Raw genomic sequence first — 21,731 nt, 5'->3', positions numbered from 1 at the left:
ATTCCCCCTCCCTGCCATCCTTAGTATGCTCATGTTCTTCACTGGGCCAGCATGCCATGTCAGAGTGCAGCATGGTGGGAAAGGTATGGTAGAGTATTTCTCTTAGCTCCCTCTGCTGGTGGAGACAGTTATAGCTCCATCTGCTGGTGGTGCACAAATACAAATGCCCTCTGCAGGTGGCTATGCGGGCATAACCACACCCTGTGGTGGTGTAGAACTAATATCACCCTCTGGGTGCTGTATAAATATTAAGGCCTTCAGCTGTTGGCGCTGCAGGTACAATAGCACCCTCTGGTGGTGGCATTGCTGGAATAATTATGCCCTCTGCTTGTTGTGAAGATTCAGGCATTATAGCACCCTCTGCTGGTGGTGGTGCAGGGATTATAGCGCCCTCTGCTGGTGGCGGTGCAGGGATTATAGCGCCCTCTGCTGGTGGCGGTGCAGGGATTATAGCGCCCTCTGCTGGTGGCGGTGCAGGGATTATAGCGCCCTCTGCTGGTGGTGGTGCAGGGATTATAGCGCCCTCTGCTGGTGGTGGTGCAGGGATTATAGCACCCTCTGCTGTTGGTGGTGCAGGGATTATAGCGCCCTCTGCTGGTGGTGGTGCAGGGATTATAGCGCTCTCCACTGGTGGTGGTGCAGGGATTGTAGCGCTCTCCGCTGGTGGTGGTGCAGGAATTATAGCTTCCTCCTGCTGGTGGTGGTGCGGGGATAAAAGCATCTTCTGCTGGTGGCAGTGCAGGGATTATAGCACCCTCTGCTGCTGGTGGTGCAGGGATTATAACGCCCTCTGCTGGCCGTGGTGCAGGAATTATAGCGCCCTCTGCTGGTGGCGGTGCAGGGATTATAGCGCCCTCTGCTGGTGGTGGTGCAGGGATTATAGCGCCCTCTGCTGGTAGTGGTGCAGGGATTATAGCCTTCCTCCTGCTGGGGGGCGGCGCAGGAATAATGGTGCCCTCTCCCTGTACAAATAAATAAGGTGCCCCTTTGTTGTTCAGAAATAGGGCCCTCTGCTGGTTCAGAAATAATGGCACCATGCGGTGGTACAGGACTAACACTGCACATTGAGTGTTGCAGAAATAATAAAGTTTGCAGGTTGTGGCACTACAGTTGTAATATCGACCGCCTAATGCTTGCCATTGCTTGAAAAATTGTACCCGGCATTGGTGGGGTGCAGGGAAAATAGTGCCATAGAATTAACACCCTCTGCTGGTGGCTGTGCTGGGAGAGTTGCGCCCTCTGCTGGTAGTGCTGCCGGTTTATTAGCACTGCAGGCATGAGAACTCCCTCTGGTGGTGACAATGTAGGAAAACACCCTCTGTTGGTAGTGCTGTAGGGAAGATAGTGCCCTCTGGTGGTAGAAGCACTGTTAAAATTGCGACCTCTGATGGTGGCAGTGAAGAAATAGCACTCTTTCTATTGGTGGTGTAGGGATAAAAAAATCCGTCTGGTGGTGGGGTTGCAGTGACTATGACACCCTCTGTTGATGCAGGGGTAATTGATCCCTCTGGTGGGTTTGCAGTGACTGACGCCATCTGTTGGTGGTGCAGGGATAATAGATTCCCCCTAGTGGTGGAATTGCAGTGATCATGGCACCCTCTGTTGGTGGTGCAGGGATAATAGATCCTTTGAAGTTGCAGTGATCATGGTGCCCTGTGGTGGTGCAGGGGTAAGAGATCCCTCTGGTGGGTTTATGGGGACTACGATGCCCTCTGTTGATGGCGCAGGAATAATAAATCCGTCTGGTGGTGGGTTTGTGGTGACTACGGCACCCTCTGTTGATGGTGCAAGGGTAATGGATCCCTGTGGTGGGTTTGCAGTGACTATGACGCCCTCTGCTGGTGGTGCAGGTATAAAAGACCCTCTGGTGGTGGAGTTGCAGTGATCATGGCGCCCTCTAGTGGTGCAGAGATAATTGATCCTCTGGTGGTGGAGTTGCAGTGATCATGGCGCCCTCTAGTGGTGCAGGGATAATTGATCCTCTAGTAGTGGAGAAGCAGTGATCATGGCGCCCTCTAGTGGTGCAGGGATAATTGATCCTCTAGTGGTGGAGAAGCAGTGATCATGGCGCCCTCTAGTGGTGCAGGGATAATAGATCTTCTGGTGGTGGAGTTGCAGTGATCATGGCGCCCTCTGGTGGTGCAGGGATAATGGATCCCTCCTGGGGTGGGGTTGCAGCAACCATGGCGCCCTCCATTGGCGGTGCAGGGATAATGTCTACCTCCTGTTATTGCAGAGATTGAGCTTTCAGCTGGCACATAGCCCGGCAGTGTTGCGTTGATCCCAGTAGGGAGGATATGATGCACAGGTCAGGTATTCCCTCCCCCTCATGTTGGTGATATCTGTATGAGGAATGCAGGTGACACCCTGAGCACCAGCTGGGTGTTGTCAGACTCCCTAATATGGAGGTTATAGAACAAATCTGTTATTCTGAGGAATGTACTCATTAACCCTTTCCTCCCATTGTTGTATCTGCAGTTATTGATTGGGGTTAAAGGTCTCATTGTTACAAGGAGGAGGAGGGAGCGGGTGTCTTATTGTTTCACATTCCAGAGGACTCCCACAAGGCAAACTGACCCTCATTCATCCGGGTGACACTTATTGTACCATTGTCATGGAGGGCATTGTGTACAGAGGTGTGCAGTGTTCACCGCCCTCCCAATAACTTCTCATATCAATCACACGTACGGAATCCCATTATCTCACATTCCTCTTACCTGTTGGACCCAAAGAGAATGGGAAAAACATGGCACGCCGGTCTTTTTTGTATAAGCTCACCTGAACGTAGCACAGCGGAGGCAGGGTATCCTACTAAATACAAAGGATCTTTTTATGTCGGTGCAACCAATCCGGTGCGCCTTCCCCACGGGGCCCTAGACACTCCCTTATTTATTGAGGGGCTAAAACTTTCCTGCCCATCCTGACATAATTGAGACTGACAATATCTGCTTTGATATAGAATGACTGTGATAGTAAATTCCATCATATGAGGGCCACATTGGTGCATTTATTGAGCTGCTTACCAGTAATAACCAATCAGAACACTTTTCCTATATAAAAGGTCCTGGTACTTTTTTTTTTTTAATTATTTATTTTTTTTATTTTATGGTATACATTAGTCCCCAAACCATTTCTCCCACTGATGCCAACAATGGGAGTGGAACCATTTCTCCCACTGATGTCAACAATGGGAGTGGAACCATTTCTCCCACTGATGCCAACAATGGGGGAACCGTTTCTCCCACTGATGCCAACAATGGGGGGACCATTTCTCCCACTGATGCCAACAATTGGGGAACCATTACTCCCACTGATGCCAACAATGGGGGAACCATTTCTCCCACTGATGCCAACAATGGGGGAACCATTTCTCTCACTGATGCCAACAATGGGGGAACCATTTCTCCCACTGATGCCAACAATGGGGGAACCATTTCTCCCTCTGATGCCAACAATGGGGGGGGAACCATTTCTCCCTCTGATGCCAGCAATGGGGGGGGGGGAACCATTTCTCCCACTGATGACCAGCAATGGGGGAACCATTTCTCCCACTGATGACCAGCAAGGGGGAACCATTTCTCCCTCTGATGCCAACAATGGGGGGGGAACCATTTCTCCCTCTGATGCCAGCAATGGGGGGGGGGGGGAACCATTTCTCCCACTGATGACCAGCAATGGGGGAACCATTTCTCCCACTGATGACCAGCAAGGGGGAATCATTTCTCCCACTGATGCCATCGATGGGCATTGTTTACACCCAGTAACATTGGGGAACTTTCTAATCCCACTGGCTACAGTCTGGCTCCCCTAAAGTCCTAAAGACCATAAACTGGCCCTTTGGAAAGTTTGGAGACCCATGGTATTGATTACCTGTAGATTACATAGTGACAGCAAGGGACATATTGCCTTTCCCATATAGATTCCGTTAAAAGGACACCCAGATTCCGGAATATACACCGTAGCTTACGCATTCCGCAAATTTTTCAATTATAATGATTATGTAACATTTACTACCTGCTGCTGGTTATTGCTAGAGTAGTTAATGATTCCCCATCTATAGCATTCATTACCAATGCAAAATATAGTCATGTGTATACATTCCACAGTCTATGCAGCACTCCACAGCCATACATCTACATTTCTGCGTCTTAGAGATACTTGTTGACCTTTGTTCCTGAGCTAAACATGCATAGTCCCTATCTGTCTATATATCAGTTATGTCTGTTTGGTCCCATTATAGTCCCATAGACTCCATTGACTAGGACTGCATGGGATCCCAGTATTTGGTGGATAGCACACCTGCCGAGAAGTTCTCGAGTCTTGTATTCTTTGCCCACTTTAGTGTACATTACAACTTCTAGCTACCTATACTTGGGGGGTGGGTTTTCACCTACAATCAAAAACATTGACTTGCCTTTGGACTAGATTAGTGCTAGAGGGTGTATTGTGGGAACTTTAGATTGTAAGTTCTTGGGGTCCAAATGGACATAAATGAGGAACTCTAAAATACTGACGAATGTGTCTATCTTCACTTCTTGCATGTGTTGTGTTGATACTTCTGTCTTCTCTATTGTACTGTGCTACTATCTCTTTCTGCTGCATAGTAGGATGTTCCTATTGCCGTCTGCTTTACCTGTACACCTGGCGGTCTTTATGGTATTGCAACACTCTACTTAGGTGTGGCACTGCAATATATCACTGTCGCAGTTCTGCGGTAGTCCTAGAGTTTAACGCCCAGCAGATCGGTTTAAGGATTAAATAGCTAATGTGCAACCAGCATAGTGTTGAGCTTCTAGGATCATCTTTTTATTATACATAGAATTTGGGTGTTTCCCTAGAGAAGTGAGTCACTCAACCCTAGATCTGACTGTCCTGAGGGATCCGTTGATGTAAGAGAGGAAGTTGCACCCTTGGGAGAGCGAAAGCAAAGGCACACCCTGTAGACATATGAAGAACTTTACTATGAACAGATCTCCTAGAGCAGTGGTCCTCAACTCCGGTCCTCAGGGCCCACTAACAGGCCAGATTTTAAGTATTACCTTGGGGAGATGCAGACTAGAGTACTGCAATCACTGAGCAGTAAATTATATCACCTGGGATGTATTTAAGTTATCTTGCAAACCTGGCCTGTTAGTGGGCCCTGAGGACCAGGGTTGAGGACCACTGTCATAAAGGTAGAGTGAAGTTGGAGGTATTGTAGCAGATCCTAGAGCTAACCTGGAGTCAAAGGTCTAGCATTAACCGCTTGCCGACTGCGCACAGTATATTTACTGCGGCAGTCGGCCCCGGCCAGGCAGAGTGACGTAGGTCTACGTCGCTCGCCTGTCACTCCTTCCAGAGCCAATAGCGGGCGGGCGCGCGCCCGCTGAGGCGCGCGCCCGCCTCGGCTCGTTCACGGAGGAGTGCGGGAGTGTGACTGGCGGACCCGATGTCCGCCGGTCACACTACGATCGCCGGTACAGCGGGAGAAAGACAGAGCGGCTTATGTAAACAAGCCACCTGTCCGTTCTCCCTGTGTAAAAGTGAAGATCAAACAGTTCTACTATGTAGAACTGTTGATCTTTGTTTTTACACTAGTAGACCTGTCCCTGCACAGTTAGAATCACGCCCCTAGGACACACTTAACCCCTCCCTGTCCAATACTGTTAACCCCTTCCCTGCCAGTGTCATTTTTGCAGTAACAGTGCATATATATAGCACTGATTACTGCAGTAATGTCACTGGTACCCCCAAAAGTGTCAAAAATGTCAGTCAAGGGTCCGATCTGTCCGCCGCAATGTCGCAGTACCGCAAAAAAAATCGCAGATCGCCGCCATTACTCGTTAAAAAAAAAAACACCAAAAATGACAAAAATATTTCCCTTTGTTAGTAAACGCGATAACTTTTGCGCAAACCAATCAAAATACGCTTTTTGCGATTTTTTTTACCAAACATAGGTAGCGTAAAACAAATTGGCCGAAAATTTTAAAAAATTTTGATTTTTACATTTTTTTTGGGGGGAATTTCATATAAAAAAAAGTGAAAAATATTGTTGTTTTTGCAAAAATTACGCTCTTTTTTTGTTTATAGCGCGTGATCAAAAAATCGCACAGGTGATCAAATACCACCAAAAGAAAGCTCTGTTTGTGGGAAAAAAAGGACTTGAAATTCGTTTAGGTACAGCGTCGCACGACCGCGCGATTGTCCGTTAAAGTCACGCAGTAAAAAATCGCAAAATAACCCCTGGTCTTTTAGCAGGAAAATCCTCCGGTGGTAAAGTGGTTAAGGTCAGATCTCCAGGCAGTAGATTCCAACTTCCCATCCCTCACCTGGAGTCATATGTCCCAATCTAAGGTCAGCTCTCCTTGGAGAATATTTCACCTCCTATCCTTAACCTGGAGTCTTGTGTGTCATTCTGAGGTCCAATCTCCAGAGAGTAGATGCCTTTTAGCCCCTTTTTCTGGAGTAATGTGTCTTTTTCTGGGGTCGGATTTCCAGGGAGTAGATACAACCTCCTGTCCCTCACCTAGAGTCATATTTCCCATTCTAAGGGTCAGATCTCCAGGGCCCAGATACCACCTCCTATCCCTCACTTGGAGCAATGTGTCCCGTTCTGAGATCAGAAGAGATACCACTTCCTTTTCTTCAGCTGAATCATTGCATCCAGTTCTGAGGTCAGATCTTTGGGGAGGGGGTATCTCTCCCTATCCCTTACCTTGAGTAATATACCCTGTTCTAAGGTCAGATCTCCATGTAGGAGATGCCTCTTCCTATCCTCCACCTGGAGTAATGTGTCCTGTTCTGGGGTCAGATCTCCATGGAGGAGATGCCTCTTCCTATCCTCCACCTGGGGTAATGTGTTCTGTTCTGGGGTCAGATCTCCATGGAGGAGATGCCTCTTCCTATCCTCCACCTGGAGTAATATGTCCTGTTCTGGGGTCAGATCTCCATGGAGGAGATGCCTCTTCCTATCCTCCACCTGGAGTAATGTGTCCTGTTCTAAGGTCAGATCTCCATGGAGGAGATGCCTCTTCCTATCCTCCACCTGGAGTAATGTGTCCTGTTCTGGGGTCAGATCTCCATGGAGGAGATGCCTCTTCCTATCCTCCACCTGGAGTAATGTGTCCTGTTCTGGGGTCAGATCTCCATGGAGGAGATGCCTATTCCTATCCTCCACCTGGAGTAATGTGTTCTGTTCTGGGGTCAGATCTCCATGGAGGAGATGCCTCTTCCTATCCTCCACCTGGGGTAATGTGTTCTGTTCTGGCGTCAGATCTCAATGGAGGAGATGCCTCTTCCTATCCTCCACCTGGGGTAATGTGTTCTGTTGTGGGGTCAGATCTCAATGGAGGAGATGCCTCTTCCCTATCCCTTACCTTGAGTAATATACCCTGTTCTAAGGTCAGATCTCCATGGAGGAGATGCCTCTTCCTATCCTCCAGCTGGAGTAATGTGTCCTGTTCTAAGGTCAGATCTCCATGGAGGAGATGCCTCTTCCTATCCTCCACCTGGAGTAAAGTGTCCTGTTTGGAGTTCAGATCTTCATGGAGGAAATGCTACTTTGTGCCCCTCATAAAGTAATGTCCTCCAGTGCTGAGATCAGATCTTCGGAGGGGAAATATCTCCACTATCCTTAACCTGCTGTAAGGTGTCCATTTCTGGGGCCAGAGGAGGAGATGTCTCTTATTTTTCAGCTAAAGCAATATGTCCAGGTCTGAGATTAAAAGCAAAGCTTCCTTAGACTGAATGTTCAATCAAATGTTGCCTGTTCCTTTAGATCGCCATATTATGTCAGTTGGTGTTCTAAGAGCAACCAATGACATAAGACCCTTTTCTCTCTCTCTTTTTTTTTTTCATACGTACACATGTTGTAAGATTGGTGGCTGCCAGACAAACCATTGTATTACTCAAGATTTCATGTAGATGTTTGTAGGTACAAGTTTAGGTCATTGGGGTCATGGGAACACTCCTACCTCCTGTATCTAATTATGAGGATTGTTCAATATTTGTTGTTCAGATGAAGGCCAGGCTTTAATTAGAGCGGGGAACAAGAATTAGGCTCAGATTAGGCTGGAGAATCCACCTTCTTGGAGAACAGGACAGACCGGTGTCCAGGCGGGGGGGGGGGGGTGATCAAATAACACATTCCATTGAGAGTGTCCTTCCTATTGTTCTTCCTTCTTAATAATCTGTGTACAGGTCCTCCTTGCTGATTATCTGATCACCTGTCTGGAAAGGTCACCTCTTGTTAATGATGACCTTAAAGTGTTTTTCTCATGACGACCTTCAAGGTTGCAAATTCTGAATGCTTTGTTCTGGTAAAGTGAAGTCTGGAACTTCCAAGTATGCAGAACCACTGGCCCTTTGTTTAGATAGTTTGGAGACCTCTGGCATAGACTGTACAGCTACAAAAGGGCCCCTGGATGGGGCTCTATTCCTCCCACTGACACCAATTAAGGGGCACTATTCCTCCCACTGATGCCATTAATGGGGCACTATTCCTTCCACTGACGCCAATGATGTGGCACTATTCCTCCCACTGACGCCAATGATGGGACACTATTCCTCCCACTGACGCCAATGATGGGGCACTATTCCTCCCACTGACGCCAATGATGGGGCACTATTCCTCCCACTGACGCCAATGATGGGGCACTATTCCTCCCACTGACGCCAATGATGGGGCACTATTCCTCCCACTGACGCCAATGATGGGGCACTATTCCTCCCACTGATGCCAATGATGGGGCACTATTGCTCCCACTGACGCCAATGATGGGGCACTATTCCTCCCACTGATGCCAATGACGGGGCACTATTCCTCCCACTGATCCCAATGATGGGGCTCTATTCCTCCCACTGACACCAATGATGGGGCTCTATTCCTCCCACTGACACCAATGATGGGGCACTATTCCTCCCACTGATCCCAATGATGGGGCACTATTCCTCCCACTGATCCCAATGATGGGGCACTATTCCTCCCACTGATCCCAAAGATGGGGCACTATTCCTCCCACTGACATTAGTGATGGGCATTGTTTACTCCCACTGGCCACGGTCCCCCCCCCCCCCCCCCAGAATTTGAAGGACAGTAAACTGGCCCTTTGTTTAGATTGATTGGAGAACTCTGGTGTAGACTGTACAGCTACACAAGGGTCCCCTGGGACTTATGGGGCCATTTGTACTAGACTTGGATCACATGGGTGCTAGGACCCACTGTCACTTAGACTGTAGGTTCCTTTTATCCAGCTATCAATCGATAAACCTTTATTGATAACCTTAGTGTTTTTCTAATGACGACCTTCAAGGCTGCAAATTCTGAATGCTTTGTTCTGAAACAGTGAAGACTGGAACTTCCAAGTATGCAGAACCACTGATTTGTTGTATGTTCTGTTGTATACCCTCCTTATCAAATCTGCATTGATTGAGAAAAAAAAAAAATCTTGTTTGTGATCCTTGGGAGGAGATAAAGATCTGAGAGTCTTCACTGGAAGGTGTAACAAATAAAGTTGAGTCTCATGAAGGCTTCACAGAGGCTTGCATTTGGCTGATGGCCCCTTGTCATCCAACATAAGCCCTGTGTACCGGAGCGCTGGCACGGGCCTCCAGCGCTCAGGGTGTGGTACAGGACGGCAGGGGTTAATTGGCGCCTTTGCGTGGAAGCTAAAGGAATGTGTAGCTTCCAGTTATTTAGCCAGCTCTGTCAAAGCAAGTTAGAGGAATTTAAGAGGCGAGACAAGCGGCGTGCTGGGCATCGCCAAAATATGGCTGATCATAGGTGTGAAATGTGGCTGGGAAGACAGACTAACCTGAGATGTATACGTGTTCATTACATGGAAGCGGCAGGCTGACGCTCGTCGCAGGCCACAAATACTCCCATTGTCTATGTAATGAACTGATTTCGATGTTGGCCTATTCCAGTTAATGTCTGTAATGACAATAATGAAACAGTAACACTTCATACTTCCTGTCTGGGCTGATAATAAATGAGCTGGTTGTTCGGAGTACAGGCCGGACCCCCTTGCTTTCCTTCTCCTTAATAATGTGTATATTAAAGCTGATATATTGGTCCTCCAACATACCGTGGCTGTAAGGCCAGTTGCACACGGGAGAAAAAAAAAAAAGCATTTTTTTTCTAAACTGGAATGAGATGCATTGTTGTCTATGGGACATTGCATAGATTAGTAATACAACGTTGAGGACAGAGCAGTAAAATAAAAATATACAATATTACAATACTGGCATATTCCTCCCACTGATGCCAATGATGGGGCACTATTCCTTCCACTGATACCAATGATGGGGCACTATTCCTCCCACTGACGCCAATGATGAGGCACTATTCCTCCCACTGACGCCAATGATGAGGCACTATTCCTCCCACTGACACCAATGATGGGGCACTATTCCTCCCACTGACACCAATGATGGGGCACTATTCCTCCCACTGATGCCAATGATGGGGCACTATTCCTCCCACTGATGCCAATGATGGGGCACTATTCCTCCCACTGACGCCAATGATGGGGCACTATTCCTCCCACTGACGCCAATGATGGGGCACTATTCCTTCCACTGACGCCAATGATGGGGCACTATTCCTCCCACTGACGCCAATGATGGCGCACTATTCCTCCCACGTACGCCAATGATGGGACACTATTCCTCCCACGTACGCCAATGATGGGGCACTATTCCTCCCACTGATCCCAATGATGGCGCACTATTCCTCCCACTGATTCCAATGATGGTGCACTATTCCTCCCACTGACGCCAATGATGGGGCACTATTCCTCCCACTGACGCCAATGATGGGGCACTATTCCTCCCACTGACACCAATGATGGGGCATTATTCCTCCTACTGACGCCAATGATGGGGCACTATTCCTCCCAATGACGCCAATGATGGGGCACTATTCCTCCCACTGAAGCAAATGATGGGGCACTATTCCTCCCACAGACACCAATGATGGACATGGTGGGATTTACTCCCACTGGCCACGGTCGCCCCCCCCCCAGAGTTTGAAGGACAGTAAACTGGCCCTTTGTTTAGATAGTTTGGAGACCTCTGGTGTAGACTGTACAGCTACACAAGAGCCCCCCTGGGACTTATGTGGCCATTTATACTAGACTTGGATCACATGGGTGCTAGGACCCACTGTCACTTAGACTGCAGGTTCCTTTTATCCAGCTATCAATCGATAAACCTTTAATGATAACCTTTTAAAGTGTTTTTCTAATGACGACCTTCAAGGCTGCTAATTCTGAATGCCTTATTCTGAAACAGTGAAGACTGGAACTTCCAAGTATACAGAACCACTGCTTATTTATATTTGTTCTGTTGTATACCCTCATTATCAAATCTGCATTGAAAAAAAAACTTGTATTGTGTGAATCTTAGAGGAGATAAAGATCTGAGAGTCTTCACTGGAAAAGTGTAACGAATACAGTGGAGTCTCACGAAGGCCTCATGGAGGCTTGCATTTGGCTGATGGCTCCTTCTCTTACAACATAAGCCATGTGTGCGGAGCGCTGGCATTGGCCTCCAGCGCTCAGGGTTTTGCACAGGACGCCAGGGGTTAATTGTTTACTCCCACTGGCCACAGTCCAGCCCCCCGAGAGTTTGAAGGACAGTAAACTGGCCCTTTATTTAGATAGTTTGGAGACCTCTGGTGTAGACTGTACAGCTACACAAGGGCCCCCCTGGGACTTATGGGGCCATTTTATACTAGACTTGGATCACATGGGTGCTAGGACCCACTGTCACTTAGACTGCAGGTTCCTTTTATCCAGCTATCAAGCGATAAACCTGGTCCTACACAGGGGCCCTATGGTAGCTCTGGCCTCCTACAGTGGGCCCTTCTGTTGCATGCTGGCCGTCTCTTTGCCCGCTAAACTGACTGATCCTATCTTTATGGATTGTTTTGGAAATGTTGTCGCACATATGTTTCCCTCTGTTATCTGCAGACCATCAACATGAAAAGGCTTAGAGACTGGAGAGAACAGGACTCAGTTAACCCGTTTTGGGATATCTGGGCTCACAGATTAGTCTACACCTGAGTGGTGGAGTATTTCGCAGAACCTTGATCTGAAAGTTTTGTTGAATTCAGTAATTCTCGTGGTTTTTCCTTTTTATAAATGAAAACATCTGCAGGTTTTCTGCCCGACTGTTGGCGGTATGGGGATAAGTGGTAGCAACTGACAAGCTGTTCTCAACCAGGGTTCCTCCAGGTTTTTCTTGGGGTTTCTTGCGTTGTGGCTGAGCTTTCCTGTGATGGAGGGCTAGAAGCATGACCCCAATGGTCTTTATAGCTGTCTGTAAAGGAGGCATTCTTCCCACTGGCCACCAATGTAAGGAGCATTGTTCCCACTGATCACCAATGTAAGGGGCATTCTTCTCACTGATCACCAATGTAAGGAGCATTCTTCCCACTGACCACCAATGTAAGGAGCATTCTTCCCACTGACCCCCAATATAAGGAACATTCTTCCCACTGACCACCAATGTAAGCAGCATTCTTCCCACTGATCACCAATGTAAGTGACATTCTTCCCACTGGCCACCAATGTAAGTGGCATTCTTCCCACTCATCACCAATGTAAGGAGCATTCTTCCCACTGGCCACCAATGTAAGGGGCATTCTTCCCACTGGCCACCAATGTAAGGGGCATTCTTCCCACTGGCCACCAATGTAAGGGGCATTCTTCCCACTGGCCACCAATGTAAGGGGCATTCTTCCCACTGGCCACCAATGTAAGGGGCATCCTTCCCACTGACCACCAACGTAAGGGGCATTCTTCCCACTGGCCACCAACGTAAGGGGCATTCTTCCCACTGGCCACCAGCGTAAGGGGCATTCTTCCCACTGGCCACCAACATAAAGGGCATTCTTCCCACTGACCACCAATGTAAGGGGCATTCTTCCCACTGGCCACCAACATAAGGGGCATTCTTCCCACTGGCCACCAACGTAAATTGCATTCTTCCCACTGGCCACCAACGTAAGGGGCATTCTTCTCACTGGTCACCAACGTAAAGGGCATTCTTCCCACTGGCCTCCATTAAATTGGTTTTAGCAGGAGCTCTATGAGACTTGATAATGGATTCAAAGGGGTAAAAAGGCTAGACTAGAGGCTTTGCCTTGGATCTCCTATGTAGTGACTGTGTCATATCCCCAGCCTTTCTTCTCTTGTACTGTTGGCCATGACTTCTCTATTGTAGGACAGTCAGTCCTCTTGGCAGTGGTCTCTGGTATTTAGAATGGCTGTCTTTGGTTGGATTCGCAGAGTATTGTATCCTAAAGAGTTTTGAAGATAGTGTGTGTATATTGTGCTCCTCCTTTGTATTGATCTCCGAGGAGTATGAGTGACAGTTGGTGTATTGCATTCTCAGAAGTTTTTTCCGTGGTCTCAGCAGTGATCTGCATATTGCAGGACCTCCTCAGCATTTCTCTGGTGTTGGTTCTGTGCTGCACTCTGAGCTCGGTTCTGCACTGTGCTGAGTACACAGAATCAGGAGTCATCATGTATATATTGCAGGACTGTCTGTACAATTGTTTGTGTTCTCTAGATCAGTGGTCCTCAACCCTGGCCTACAGGGCCCACTAACAGGCCAGGTTTGCAAGATAACTGAAATACATCCCAGGTGATATCATTTGCTGCTCAGTGATTGCAGTACTCTAGTCTGCATCTCCCCAAGGTAATACTTAAAATCTGGCCTGTTAGTGGGCCCTGAGGACCGGAGTTGAGGACCACTGCTCTAAATGACATATTCTGCAACCTCCCTTCTTCCAATATTGTGATTTATGCTGCTTGGACTCTGCATATAGCGGTCTGAGTATCCCGAAGTCTGTATATAGCATTGTAAATACCCCGGACTCTGTATACAGGAGTCTAAGCTCCCAGGACTCTGCATATAGCGGTCTGAGTATCCCATACTCTGTATATAGCATTGTAAAGACCCTGGACTCTGTATATAGGAGTCTGAGCTCCCAGGACTCTGTATATAGCAGTTTAAAGACCCTGGACTCTGTATATAGCAGTGCAAAGACCCCGGACTCTGTATATAGCAGTGCAAAGACCCCGGACTCTGTATATAGCAGTGCAAAGACCCCGGACTCTGTATATAGCAGTGCAAAGACCCCGGACTCTGTATATAGCAGTGCAAAGACCCCGGACTCTGTATATAGCAGTGCAAAGACCCCGGACTCTGTATATAGCAGTGCAAAGACCCCGGACTCTGTATAAAGCAATGTAACGACCCCGGACTCTGTATATAGCATTGTAAATACCCCGGACTCTGTATATAGCAGTGTAAAGACCCCAGGCTCTGTATATAGCAGTGCAAAGACCCCGGACTCTGTATATAGCATTGTGAAGACCCCGGACTTTGTATATAGGAGTCTAAGCTCTGTACATGGCAGTCTCTAATCTCAGGACTCTGTATGGCGGTCTCTGTACATAGCAGTCTCTGATCTCAGGACTGTGTACGGCAGTCTCTGGTCTCAGGACTGTGTATGGCAGTCTCTGGTCTCAGGACTGTGTATGGCGGTCTCTGATCTCAGGACTGTGTATGTCGGTCTCTGATCTCAGGACTGTGTATGGCGGTCTCTGATCTCAGGACTGTGTATGGCGGTCTCTGATCTCAGGACTGTGTACGGCGGTCTCTGATCTCAGGACTGTGTATGGCGGTCTCTGATCTCAGGACTGTGTACGGCAGTCTCTGGTCTCAGGACTGTGTACGGCAGTCTCTGATCTCAGGACTGTGTATGGCGGTCTCTGATCTCAGGACTGTGTACGGCAGTCTCTGATCTCAGGACTGTGTACGGCAGTCTCTGATCTCAGGACTGTGTACGGTGGTCTCTGATCTCAGGACTGTGTACGGCAGTCTCTGATCTCAGGACTGTGTACGGCAGTCTCTGATCTCAGGACTGTGTACGGTGGTCTCTGATCTCAGGACTGTGTACGGCAGTCTCTGATCTCAGGACTGTGTACGGCAGTCTCTGATCTCAGGACTGTGTACGGCAGTCTCTGATCTCAGGACTGTGTACGGCAGTCTCTGATCTCAGGACTGTTTACGGCAGTCTCTGATCTCAGGACTGTGTACGGTAGTCTTGGCTCTCAGGACTGTATGGCGGACTGTGTACAGTAGTCTTGGCTCTCAGGACTGTATGGCGATCTCAGGACTGTATGGCGGACTGTGTACAGTAGTCTTAGATCTCAGGACTGTATGGCGGACCGTGTACAGCAGTCTTGGCTCTCAGGACTGTGTACAGTAGTCTTGGATCTCAGGACTGTATGGCGGACTGTGTACAGCAGTCTTGGCTCTCAGGACTGTGTATGGTGAACTCAGGACTGTATGGCGGACTGCGTGCAGTAGTCTTGGCTCTCAGGACTGTATGGCGGACTGTGTACAGTAGTCTTGGCTCTCAGGACTGTATGGCGGACTGTGTACAGTAGTCTTGGCTCTCAGGACTGTGTACAGTAGTCTTGGCTCTCAGGACTGTGTGGCGGACTGTGTACACCAGTCTTGGCTCTCAGGACTGTACGGCGGTCTCAGGACTGTATGGCGGACTGTGTACAGTAGTCTTGGCTCTCAGGACTGTATGGCGGACTGTGTACAGTAGTCTTGGCTCTCAGGACTGTATGGCAGACTGCGTAGAGCAGTCTTGGCTCTCAGGACTGTACGGCGGACTGTGTACAGTAGTCTTGGCTCTCAGGACTGTATGGCGGACTGCGTAGAGCAGTCTTGGCTCTCAGGACTGTACGGCGGACTGCGTACAGTAGTCTTGGCTCTCAGGACTGTATGGCGGACTGTGTACACCAGTCTTGGCTCTCAGGACTGTACGGCGGTCTCAGGACTGTATGGCGGACTGTGTACAGTAGTCTTGGCTCTCAGGACTGTATGGCGGACTGTGTACAGTAGTCTTGGCTCTCAGGACTGTACGGCGGACTGTGTACAGTAGTCTTGGCTCTCAGGACTGTATGGCGGACTGTGTACAGTAGTCTTGGCTCTCAGGACTGTATGGCGGACTGTGTACAGTAGTCTTGGCTCTCAGGACTGTGTAGAGCAGTCTTGGCTCTCAGGACTGTGTTGATCTCATTACACAGTGAGGATTGCTGCAGAACATTTGAGGTTTCCTGTGCAGATGGCGGGAGGGGAGGAGGGTAGAGGGGTGGGAGAGCCAAGCATGGCTGATGGGGAGTGTCGCCCAGGCACACCTTGAAGTGCAGTCCTGTGACACACCTCGGAAAGGGGAGGGCAGCCAGGGAAAGGCAGGGCAGAAACCAGACAGGGCAGGCTTGGAATTGCTTAGCCTGCGGCCAATCTGGGGGGAGAGAGTGAAGGGGAAGGAGGGAGCTGAAGACTTTGAAAGTGTCTTAGAAGTGAGGAGAGACAGCAGAAAGGAGAGTGACTGCAGGAAAGAGGGTGCAGGAGAGAACCCCCCAGGAATACCAGGAGAGAACCCCCCAGGAATACCAGGAGAAGTCGCGATTATAGAGAGAGGGATTGGATTGTCAGCTCCATGGACCCGCAGATGTATCGAGCGAATGCCGCTCTGCCCTCCAATCAGAACGGTTCTTTTCGCCAGAGAACGAGCTCAGAGGACAACTTATACCTGGCTGTGCTGAGGGCCACAGAGGGCAAGAAAGGTACAGATGGGGGGCCCGGGGTGCTGGAATCTGTCCTGGGGGTCCTGATTGTTTCCCTGTGACTGGCGAATTGTTATTTATTTATTAGGACAATGTGCAGGGACCAGTGATGAATGGGATAGATTTGGAGGGGGGGTTGTTAGTGTATACAGATGGGGGGGGGGGGGGCTTGGGGTTCTGGATTGTATCCCTATGACAGAGGAATTGTTCTAGATTAGGACAATTTCCCTTGGGGGGGGGGGGGGTTCCTGAGTGTGTCCCAGGGGGGGTCCCTTGATCGCCTCCTTGGGAAGGGTCCCTTGATCGCCTCCCGGGGGGGATTTTGATCGCATCCCTGGGGGGGGGTGCCTTGATCGCTTCCCTGGGGGGGTGCCTTGATCGCTTCCCTGGGGAGGGGGTCCCTTGATCGCATTACTGGGGGGGGGGGTGCATTGATCGCTTTCCTGCGGGGGGGTGGGCCTTTATCGTTTCCCTGGGGGGGGGGGCCCTTGATCATTTCTCTGGGGGGGGCCTTGATCGTTCCCCTGGGGGGGGGGAGCCTTAAGGGGGTGGTGCCTTGATAGTATTCCTGGGGTTCCGTTGATTGTATTCCTGGGGGGGGGGGGCCTTGATCGTATCCCTAGCGGGGGACCCTTAAAGGGGTGGTACCTTGATCGTATTCCTGGGGTTCCCTTGATTGTATCCCGGGGGGGGGGTGTGCCTTGAGGGGGTTGTGCCTTGATTGTATCCCTGGGGTTCCCTTGATTGTATCTCTGTGTATCTATTAGCCAGGTGATGGAAGGGATAATTGTATATACTTAGAGGGGGAAATTGTTACATTGTTTGCAGGCTGCCATGTTGCCAAGGAGTCGCAGTGATTGATGTGGGGGATGAATCCGGAGTGTCGGTGCTACCTGCTAATTAGAAATTGATTGATGTGGCATTATGGGAAGAAAGTAGAAGATGGTATAATTATTCTTGCTTCCTGGCACTTTAAGGGGTTAACGATGATCTTGGGGTTACAAATGCTTTTTCTGGGGAGGGGGGGGGGGGGCTACGCAGGTGAGAGGTTCACAATGCTGGGGTTCAGGTCTGGTAACAGAGTTTTTAATGGTAAATGTTTTTGAGTGGGAAGCAATGCAGTTCTAGGGGTTGATGGGTTAATGATGATAGAGGGTCATTCATTGATTCAGAGGAACCTGGTAATTAAAGGGTTAATTGCCCGTGGTCAGCATGCACCACAGGTGTAATGGAATGTGTGGGGGAAGGTGTGGCAATGTGTCAGTGTCTTGTATGGAGGGGTGCTCTTGAAAGTCTGTGACCTGGTAATGATGGGGTTAATATAAGAGGAATCCATATGATGGTGTGAGTGATCTGGTACCTTAGGGGTTAATGTTAAATCCTTGCATGATAAAGGAACTCATTGATCTATATTGGAGATGCAGCGTGGTGGGATCTGGTGACAAAGGTGTTAATTGGGGGGGGGGGGGGGGGGTCAGCATTCTGCACAGGTGGAGTGGGCTTTGGTATTCAATATTCAAGGGGTTAATATTGGAAAGTTTCCCCTTTAACTTACATGGGGGGGGGGGGTGCTGACTCCAGGTGTCTGCACACATCTCTCCCTGTTTACTGTCAGTTTATAGAGGCAGCTCCCAGTGTAACCCCTCGCTTGCCGTGCCGCAGTGGACTGATGCAGCATTACCTCTTGCACACCTCATTAACCCTCTGCATGCTGGACCCTATGCCCACATCCCTGACCTACCTGGGAAATTAAAGGTGATGTTGCAGGGGCGCATCCAAGAACAGATAGTCCCCTGTTGTAGGGGACAGTGGGGGTCCCCGAGTGTCTATATCAGGGATTTCCATACTATGGCCCTCCAGTTGTTCAGGAACTACAATTCCCATCATGCCCTAGTCATGTATGTGAATGTCAGAGTTATACCATGGCTCATGGGATGTGTAGTCCAGCAACAGCTGCAGGGCTGTAGTTTGGGAATCCCTGGTCTATACAAATTCTGGAGACCCCCCTGCAGCATGGGGTGACGGGTCCTCCAGCTTGGGGGGGACAGGTCCTCCAGCATGGAGTGACAGGTCCTCCAGCTTGGGGGGGGACAGGTCCTCCAGCTTGGGGGGGACAGGTCCTCCAGCTTGGGGGGGACAGGTCCTCCAGCATGGAGTGACAGGTCCTCCAGCTTGGGGGGGACAGGTCCTCCAGCTTGGGGGGGACAGGTCCTCCAGCTTGGGGGGGACAGGTCCTCCAGCATGGAGTGACAGGTCCTCCAGCTTGGGGGGGACAGGTCCTCCAGCTTGGGGGGGACAGGTCCTCCAGCTTGGGGGGGACAGGTCCTCCAGCTTGGGGTGACGGGTCCTCCAGCTTGGGGTGACTGGTCCTCCAGCATGGGGTGACGGGTCCTCCAGCATGGGGTGACGGGTCCTCCAGCATGGGGTGACGGGTCCTCCAGCATGGGGTGACGGGTCCTCCAGCTTGGTGGGGACAGGTCCTCCAGCTCGGGGTGACAGGTCCTCCAGCTCGGGGTGACAGGTCCTCCAGCTCGGGGTGACAGGTCCTCCAGCTCGGGGTGACAGGTCCTCCAGCTTGGGGGGACAGGGACAGGTCCTCTAGCTTGGGGTGACAGGTCCTCCAGCTTGGGGGGGACAGGTCCTCTAGCATGGGGGGGACAGGTCCTCCAGCATGGGGGGGACAGGTCCTCCAGCATGGGGGGGACAGGTCCTCTAGCATGGGGGTGACAGGTCCTCCAGCTTGGGGGGACAGGGACAGGCCCTCTAGCTTGGGGTGACAGGTCCTCCAGCATGGGGGGGACAGGTCCTCTTTAAGGATGTACGAGGATCCAGCTGAGACCTGTGTGATGAAAAAATGGGGACTCTGTGAAGTGCCAAAAAAATGACCTTCGACCCTTATAGAGCAAATATACATTATGTACAGCACCGCGGTATATAGAGGCGATATTCAGTGTTTTGTGGGGTGCAGCAATACCCTGTTATTATCCAGAAGGGCCCCCGATCCGCACACTTTGCCGTTTCCGGTTGGTCATTATATGACGATATCGGAGATCAGAAGTTACATTACGAAAGATGTGAACCAACCCAGCAGGGTGGAGGCGCTCTGCCCTCACTACCTCATGTGTCACCGCTGACTAATGTCTCTGTGTAGTCATGAATATTACATGCCGGTGTCATAATCCGGGTGACACATGGACACAGAATTAGGCCGGGGTCACCGTATTCCACACACAGCACAGCGGGACGTTGAGGGGCTTGCCTAATATCTTGGCACCTGAGCCCGGGAAATTACCCGGAGCCGCTGTATTTAATGACCGAGTAAATGCTGGAAAAGATTATCGTGCCGTATAAAGCAAAATATTCTGTTTCTATTAATGGCAGTAATAGAACATTTTATATAAAGGGTGACTCCACCCCAAACCCTTTGAGTTCCCACCATCCCTGTGCTGAGTTCCCGGGTCTATACCACCGCCTGTGCCCATTATGAGGGGTTCCCACCATCCCTGTGCTGCGTTTCCAGGTCTGTACACCTGCTGTGCTCATTATGAGGGGTTCCCAACATCCCTGTGCTGAGTTCCCGGGTCTGTACACCTGCTGTGCCCATTATGAGGGATTCACACCATCCCTGTGCTGAGTTCCCGGGTCTGTACACCTGCTGTGCCCTTTATGAGGGGTTCCCACCATCCCTGTGCTGAGTTCCCAGGTCTGTACACCTGCTGTGCCCATTATGAGGGGTTCCCACCATCCCTGTGCTGGGTTCCTGGGTCTGTATACCTGCTGTGCCCATTATGAGGGGTTCCCACCATCCCTGTTGTATTTATTATTTTGGAAACTGTACCAGGAGAGCAGAAGCACATTAAGGTGGGCAGGAACAAGCCAATAGCTATAGTTGGAGGTCTCTCAGATGGTGAGGGGGCAGTCACACGATTTATGAGATCTCTTTGGGACTTCAACAGCCCAGCAGAATCCACCTATAAATGTGCTGGAGTCTGCTGGGCTATAAAAGGGTCCATATGGGCTGGAGTCCCCTTTTTAGTTTGTATCTGGCTCTTCTCTGTGTGTATATACAGTATAATACTCACCTGTGTTCTCTTCTCTTCTTTTCTAGATGAACGGGACCGAGTACAGAAGAAAACCTTCACCAAATGGGTGAACAAGCATCTCATCAAGGTGAGTCAGTGCTACTTACCTGACCTGTGTGCGGCCTGACAACCCCAACTGGAAATATCAAATCGCACCACACTCCTCACCCTGCTACAACCCACCACACCGCACTCCTCACCCTGCTACAACCCACCACACTCCTCACCCTGCTACAACCCACCACACTCCTCACCCTGCTACAACCCACCACACTCCTCACCCTGCTACAACCCACCACACTCCTCACCCTGCTACAACCCACCACACTCCTCACCCTGCTACAACCCACCCCACCACACTCCTCACCCTGCTACAACCCACCACACCGCACTCCTCACCCTGCTTCAACCCAGTGCACTCCTCACCCTGCTTCAACCCACCGCACCGCACTCCTCACCCTGCTACAACCCACCGCACTCCTCACCCTGCTACAGCCCACCACACCGCACTCCTCACCCTGCTACAACCCACCACACCGCACTCCTCACCCTGCTACAACCCACCACACCGCACTCCTCACCCTGCTACAACCCACCGCACTCCTCACCCTGCTACAACCCACCACACCGCACTCCTCACCCTGCTACAACCCACCACACTCCTCACCCTGCTACAGCCCACCACACTCCTCACCCTGCTACAGCCCACCACACCGCGCTCCTCACCCTGCTACAGCCCACCGCGCTCCTCACCCTGCTACAGCCCACCGCACTCCTCACCCTGCTACAACACACCACACCGCACTCCTCACCCTGCTACAGCCCACCGCGCTCCTCACCCTGCTACAACCCACCACACTCCTCACCCTGCTACAGCCCACCGCGCTCCTCACCCTGCTACCACCCACCACACCGCACTCCTCGCACTACTACAACCCAGCGCACTCCTCACCCTGCTACAACCCACCACACCGCACTCCTCACCCTGCTACAACCCACCCCACTTCTCACC

At 50.3% G+C, this 21,731-nt stretch overlaps 1 protein-coding gene across 13 annotated transcripts in view; it reads left to right on the top strand.

Moving 5' to 3' along the window:
* Positions 1 to 21,731, top strand: part of PLEC (plectin) — a 392,819-nt gene that overhangs the window by 249,077 nt on the left and 122,011 nt on the right. For 11 of the 13 annotated variants that reach the window (XM_082257384.1, XM_082257378.1, XM_082257383.1 and 8 more), the window contains one exon: positions 20,746 to 20,807. In XM_082257384.1, the coding sequence (XP_082113510.1) occupies positions 20,746 to 20,807 (62 nt within the window). Of the gene's footprint in view, positions 1 to 16,431; positions 16,638 to 20,745; positions 20,808 to 21,731 lie in introns of those variants that run through there. The other 2 variants (XM_082257385.1, XM_082257388.1) reach the window with 2 other exon arrangements.

This window comes from Pelophylax lessonae (genome assembly GCF_965119305.1).
Source record: "Pelophylax lessonae genome assembly, chromosome: 5".
Taxonomy (NCBI): Eukaryota; Metazoa; Chordata; class Amphibia; order Anura; family Ranidae; genus Pelophylax; species Pelophylax lessonae.
The sequence above is the reverse complement of the archived record's forward strand: the minus strand, read 5'-3'. Positions and strand labels throughout refer to the sequence as shown.